The sequence below is a fragment of the Pipra filicauda genome, unplaced genomic scaffold, assembly GCF_003945595.2.
Source record: "Pipra filicauda isolate LSUMZ 115617 unplaced genomic scaffold, ASM394559v2 scaffold116_size3395265_pilon, whole genome shotgun sequence".
In the NCBI taxonomy this organism is placed as follows: Eukaryota; Metazoa; Chordata; class Aves; order Passeriformes; family Pipridae; genus Pipra; species Pipra filicauda.
Window position 1 is genome coordinate 3,142,460 of NW_024103618.1, and position 7,014 is coordinate 3,149,473.

At 45.5% G+C, this 7,014-nt stretch overlaps 1 protein-coding gene across 1 annotated transcript in view; it reads right to left on the reverse strand.

Annotated features, from left to right (window-relative positions):
• Window positions 1–4,711, reverse strand: part of CHIC2 (cysteine rich hydrophobic domain 2) — a 29,936-nt gene extending 25,225 nt beyond the window's left edge. Inside the window, exon 1 of the mRNA XM_027735932.2 lies at window positions 4,511–4,711. Coding sequence (XP_027591733.1) covers window positions 4,511–4,629 — 119 coding nt within the window. The 5' untranslated portion in view covers window positions 4,630–4,711. The remainder of the gene's footprint in view (window positions 1–4,510) is intronic.
• Between the last annotated feature and the right edge of the window lie 2,303 nt (window positions 4,712–7,014).

Here is a 7,014-nt window from a genome sequence, read left to right on the forward strand (position 1 = left end):
CTCCATCTTTCTTATAAGCCTCCTTTGTATATTGAAAGGCCACAATACGATCTTTCCAGAGACCTTATTTACACATAAGTTATCTCTCAGCTCTGCAACTTCTACAAATCTCTCAAAACTGGTGGAATAACAAATGAAAATTGTTGACCAGAGAAACATATGGCGACCAAGCATTACCACTTCGACACAGAACAAAGAAAACTTATACTTACTGGAAACATAGCTCTACCATTGAAAATCCTGTTGACTACTCCAACACAGGAGGAACATCGACCCTTTCCCCAAACTGCTGAGTGAAACTAAGTGCTGAGGCAAAAGTTATGTAAATGTCAGAAAGTGTCATGCCCTATCAGTTAAGCTTTTTAAAATTGCCAGTAAATTGAAATGGAAACCAAAGTCTGAAAAAAATCCCTTGGACCCACACACATTCAGAAGCAGTCAAAGCAGCTTGTGCTGCAAGAACTAAAATGAAGCTGAGCCCCTGACCAAGAGATGAGACAGAATTTCAGCTGTCCCTCTACCCAGAATACTAAGGAAGCCCTTGACTCTGAGGCATGAGCAAGTAAGTTACAGGCACAAGAAAGCCTCCTTGTTCTCAGTTAAGTCATGAAAAAATGTAATTGCAGGGAAAACACTCCTCAGCTTCATGCCAAAGATTTGTCAGGACAGAAACAAAGTGGTTTGTTTTGTGAATGTATGATCCAAAAGTACTCAAATATTGACAGCTCCATTAAACACAAACAAATATTCATGAAGATCGTAAAAGCCATGCCTAGCAAAGGCACCTCTACTGGAAAACCCTGAAATTGCAAACACTAAGGCAGAGTAAAGCACAGAAACTTCCAACCAGTGCTGTTACACTTGTTCGAAGTTATAAGCAAATAGACTAAGAGTTGCTCCTTGAGGCTTGTGGTAATGTTGAATACATGGTGGGACAGTGAAACTGAAGCTAACTCTACCAACATAATTCTGAGTTTTCCCCATTACAGTTTGTCACCATACACAGGTAGCAAAAAAGGGTGACTCTATACATTAAAAGCAAACCATACCACACATTGTAAGTAGTTACGTGATCTCAGAATTGTTACTCTTGACTGCAAGCTGCAATTTGGAAACAAAAATATTAGAAACCTCACAGAACACTACTACATGTTCACTGCAAAGACTTAACAGCTCTGATAAAAAAAGCAGAAAAAATATGTCTCAAAATCAAACACTGGAAATCAATATTTTGGAGATGCATTTCCTCAGACAGCTGTCCTACTATAGCACTAGATTTCTTATGTGCAATACTGCATCTCCAGTGACACACACTCTTCTCTGCTTGCTCTCTGCCTTTCCCACTCTACATTGTGTCTTCAACAGATCCATGCTCACCTCATGCATGAGTACTTCTTTTAACCTTCCTGGACCTGAAAAAGTGTTTCTTGAACATGACTCTGCTTGAAAGGTTCAGATGAGTTCCTGCTCTTATGTACAGTGGAGAAAGAAATGGTGAGAGGTGGAAACTTCAAAGTACAGAAGTTTACAGTGCAGGACACAGCCAATTTGTAACCTTTTTCAGCTTGCAGTTCAGATCTTTCTCACACAAAAGTACTGATACATGCTATCCTCTTCCTCTTTGTCCTCTCTTATGGACACTAAACCATTTTTTCATTGCTCTCAACTTTCAGTTCACATGTTCCCAGCCCTTACAAAATAAATACATATTCCACAAATCTTAACGCACTCCATTACTCTCACATAGCCCTGCTTTCACTCATATGTCCTTGATACAGCGTAAGGTTGAAACTGCAGTTTAACATTAAAGAAACTGACTTGGGTGAAAATATCTTTTGCGAGGTTTTGTTCCCCCTACAAAAAGTTATCTTGCATCAAAACACAAGGTGCTGTAACAACAAACAGCACAGAAAGGCATTAATCAGCACAACACAACAGCTCTCCATCATTCCAACACTGCAAGAGACTAAGAAATTCAGTATTACCAGTTAATGCAGTCTGCTATATATAAGGCTCAACTGGTCAAGGAACAGGAAAACAATCACTGAAAAACACATAAGTATTGTCTTCATGATTTCAAACTCATCATGTACCTCCCTTCCTACCACAATATGATTTTAGAAACAAGTGTGAAATACCTTGGACTTTCAGTTCAGTTGTAAGTAAGGATCTATATTTTCTCAGTTTTCAAGTTTCTTGCCATTAGAAGAGATCACTTCACATTGCCAGAAACTAGATGAAATGTTGCTACTGTCTACCAAGCTACCTAAACTCTGCCAGTGTGAAAACAGTTTAACTGAATATTTAAAAAATAATGTTAGAAAAAAAATTAGTATTGTCTGCAGCATGCTCCAAACAGTGAGTTTAAGGAGAAAACTCTTAGTGCTAACCAAAAGCCCCACATCCTGCAAAGGCAAAGCCTTTGTATGTTTAATTTGGATAATATTTACCTGCTTTCCTTTAATTGCTTTTAACTACTCAGCTTAGAAAATACTCTGACACACTTCCATTCTCTGTTGGATGAAATCAAGTAATGGTAAATGTCTTTCTGATGCTAATCTGTACTCATGGAATTGACATATTTCAAACTCAACATTATGACTCTTATGTGAGATCAGAGAGGATATAACAACAGACCATGAAAAGAGGGCTTCTGTTTAAATATACACATCACAGAAGCAGTCAGCAACTCTTCAATCTGCAGAGCTAGGGACAGATCAATCCAGTATCTGCTTAACTGCGGATAATTTTTGTCAGACCTTCAAAACGTATACATGCTTTTATACTGGCAAGACTAATTCATCATGTACATAAGGACTTGACCTATCCCTTATATCCACCAAGTGAACGTTCTAACAGGGATCTAACTGTTAATAATAAGTTTCTGGATCAATGACAAAAAAAAGTTATAGGTTCTACAGAGCTAAAAGTGGCTGATGCTATTCAGTGAACTGTTGACACCTGGCACAGTAAAGAAAACAGATGAAGATCATTTGCCTAATTTTGGAGGCACATGTACATATTTCATTGCTCATCCAAAACCTAGAGAACAAGTATTTTAAGGAAGATCTTAAAGTAATAAGTTAGTAACCACTAATGAACAATTAATGAAGTAGCCATCCTTCAACCACAATGTCCTTAACTAGTCACAGCTAACACTTCACAAGCTTCCCCAGCATTCCACTAACGGGCCTTCATCTTGTCTTGCACAACTTAACCTTTGAGTATTAGAGATGAAACCAATGTTTGCCTCTGTTTCACTTCTTTATAGTCTTCATTTGCGAGTATGAAAACTATCTAATTGTGGTTTTGTTCTGTTTTCCAGAAACAGGTTAAGGCTGCTGGCTTATTTTCAGTGAATCACTGGTACAACTTCTGTTCACAATAAACAGTCATAAGCTGAACACACTGACTTCACGCTTCTGTTCCTTCACAGGGCCTCCTCGGCCTCCTGCCCCATCTATGTTCTTTCAGCTCTCCAAATCTCTCTCAGTCTATCCATGACTTACGTCCTCTTTTTAATCAGAGAGCTAACTGTCCTGTCTGGCTATTAGTATTCATGCCAACCAGATATTAAAGCAGCAATGTACCCAAGTGCCACAAAACTACTCTAAATTTAACCCTGGATTTCTGGGCAGGTCAGTATCTGAAAATCAGTATTTATGGGACTCAGAGCAACAGACTACAATCCCTTCAACTTTTATGTCTCTATTCCCAGACTAGTCCTGCTGAACACTGAACGCTAAAAAAGAAAAAGTTTGCACTACTGAGTCTTGTCTCCAGCTTGATATTTCAGCTTCTGATAGTATACCTCATAACTGACAACTACACTTCAACTGATTGAAGGAAAGATATCCTCATCTGTTACATTATGGAAAAGTACTACACGAGCTGGTCACTCACTGCTTGACTGTCAGAGATACCAAACATTCACAAATCAAAACTAAAGTTGCTCCCATGGTAAACACAGTGAAACAACACATATCAATCACAGCTTCACATAATTTTACATGTACCTATCAAACTGATGCCTCTTCTTTGTTAAAGCCCTCAGAGCTATATTAGCGGCCACATGTTAAACGGGAGTGGGAAACAGGTACATAAATAACCCTAAGCAATAGTCCAGCCAGTCATGTGCTGGCACATACCTGTTATACACAGGAACACAGGCACCTGACTTCCTGACAGCTCATCATTTTGGACAAATACTTCACATTCCTCCGCCAGTCACAGCCCATGCCAGCCTTGTTTCCTCAGCGCCTGGGTGGAGGTTTGCACCCTCTTGCGAGTCCCAGGCGGCTCCAGCTGCCCGGCAGGGCCGGGAAGAGCCCCCTCGCAGCACCACGGCCGCCGGGGAAGGGCAGCAGTCCCGGCCTGGCGCTCCCCCCGCCTGCCCCCGACTCGCCCCGAGTTGTCCCCGCGGGCTCGGAGCCCCCGGCCGCCCCCGTCCCGCCGCCCGGGCCTCCTCCACCGCCCGCCCCGGCCACGCAGGCCCCGGCGCGGCCCTTACACGGTGACATGGCCGGAGCCGCGCACCACCACCGGGTCGGGGGAGTACTTGAGGAGCTGCTCCTCCAGCGCCCGCTCCTCGTCCTCCTCCTCCTCGTAGATCTCATCAAAGTCCGCCATGGCCGGGCCGGGGCGTCCGCTGAGACAGAGGAACCGGGGCGACGCGACGGGAGCCGGCCGCGGAGGCGGGCGGGAGGGGGCGGGCGGGGCGCCCCGGGGCCGGGCCGGGCCGGGCGGCGAGGCCGCGGCGGGGCTGGAGCGGCGGCGGCTCCGGGCGGGGAAGCGCCCGACACCCTCCGCGGGGGGAGGGGCGGGGCGGGGCAGGAACAACAACAACAACATCCGGCCGCGCGCCCCGCCCCGCCCCCCGCCGCGCGGGGCGTGTCCGCGAGGGGCGGGGGGTCCGTGAAGGGTGGGCGAGTCCTCGGCGCCAGGGATTTGCGTTGCTCGAGTTTCACAGACTCACAGAGTGGGTCACGTTGGAAGGGAGCCCAGCGGGTCATCTGGCCCAACCTCCTGCTCAAGCAGGGTCATCCTAGAGCAGGATTGCATCGAGATGGTTGTTGAATGTGAGGGAGACTCCACAACCTTTCTGGGCAATCTGTTCCAGTGATTGTTACCCGCACAGTAAAGAAGTTCCTCCTTGTATTCAGGTGGAACTTCCTGTGCATCGGGTTCTTCCCGTTGCCTCTTCTCCTATTGCTTGGCACCACCGAGCAGACTCTTGACACCCTCCCTTCAGCCACTTACAGACATTGATGAGGTCCCCTCTCCTATCTCTTCTCAAGGCTGAACAGGCCCACCTCTCAGCCTTTTCTCATAAGAGAGATGCTCCAATACCTTAATCATCTTTGTCACCCTCCACTGGACCCACTCCAGGAGCTCCATGTCTGTCTTGTCCTGAGGAGCCCAGAACTGGACACAGCTCTCCACAGATGGGGCCTTCAGGGTTGAGCAGAGGGGCAGGATCACCTCCCTCAGCCTGCTGGCAGTGCTCTTCTTAATGCATCCCAGCATACCATTGGCCTTCTTGGCCACAAGAGCACAAGGGTTTAGCCCCTTTTTGGGTCTTCATGAAGTCAACCAAGGGCTTTGGATACCTGCTGTGAGCTAAGGGATTGCCCATTGGGCCCTCTGACCTAGTGGAAGGGAATGTGGGGGAAGTGGCCCTTACCACGGCCAGTCTGCTCACACAAGGTCTGGGACCAGGTGTCTGCATGTCCCTTGGTGCTGTCAGTGCCTCCGTCTGCCATTCCTGCAGCAGCCTTGCAGCCCTCCATGGTAGGCACCATGCCAAGGCCACCGTTTGCATGGAGTGCAATGAACAATGAAATTGCAGAGGAACAGCCCCTTTAGGACTACATAGATGAAAGCTAACCAGAAAACCCTAAAAATGGTGGAGACTTTTGTTCTCTCTCTCCAGTTTTGTTATTTGTCAAAACCAAAACTTAAAGCCTGGAAAACCAGAGTGAGCATAATAGCCTTAGCAACAAGTAGGCCGTCAGCTGTTGTAACAACAGCAGAAGGCAGTGCTGACAGGGGATTCAGTAGTAGCAGGAAAACATTTTAAAAAGGGAGAGCAGATTTTTTTATTTTACAGAGTTGACTAGTGGATCATATACTTGCAGCAGTATTTAATGTATAATGTCAGAGGATTCAGCCCCAAACTGTCAAAAAAACAGGCAAATCTGCTTTTCATAGAATCACAGAATAGCCTGGGTTGAAAAGGACCTTAAAGATCATCTAGTTCTACTCCCGCTGCCGTGGGCATGGACACCTTCCACCAGACCAGGTTGCTCAAGGCCTTATCTATCCTGGCCTTGAACATTTCCAGGGATGAGGCATCCACAACTTCTTTAGGCAACCTGTTACAATATCTCACCACCCTCACAGTAAAGAATTTTCTCTCAATATCTAATCTAAACCTACCCTCTTTCAGATTAAAGCCATTCCTCCTTGTCCTGTCACTACGTGTCCTTGTAGAAAGTCCCTCTCCATCTTCACGTCAAAGGCTTTAAAAGTCCAGATAAATGACATCTGTAGCCCTCCCCTTGTCCACTTTCGTCAGTGTGAAGGGAATTCTACATTCCCCTTTTCTTTCCTAGTATTTTACTTCATATATCTTAATTACAATAGCCTCTTTCTCACATTAGATCATTTTTCTTCTGAAACCTGCAGATCTATTTTCCTGTCTTTTTACGGTATATCAGAGAATCATAGAATGGTTGGGTTGGAAGGGACCTTAACGATCAACTAGTTCCAGTCCCCCTGCTACGGAGCAGGGAACCTTCCATGAGACCCGATTGCTCAAAGACCCATCCAACCTGGCCTTGAACACTTTCAAGGATCGGGTATCCACAGCTTCTCTGGGCAACCTGTTCCAGTGCCTCACCATCTTCACAGTAAAGAATTTCCTCCTAACATCTGATCTAAATCTACCCTGTTTTGATTTAAGGCCCCCTTCTATCGCTACAGGCCCCAGTAAAAAGTCCCTCTCCAGACTTC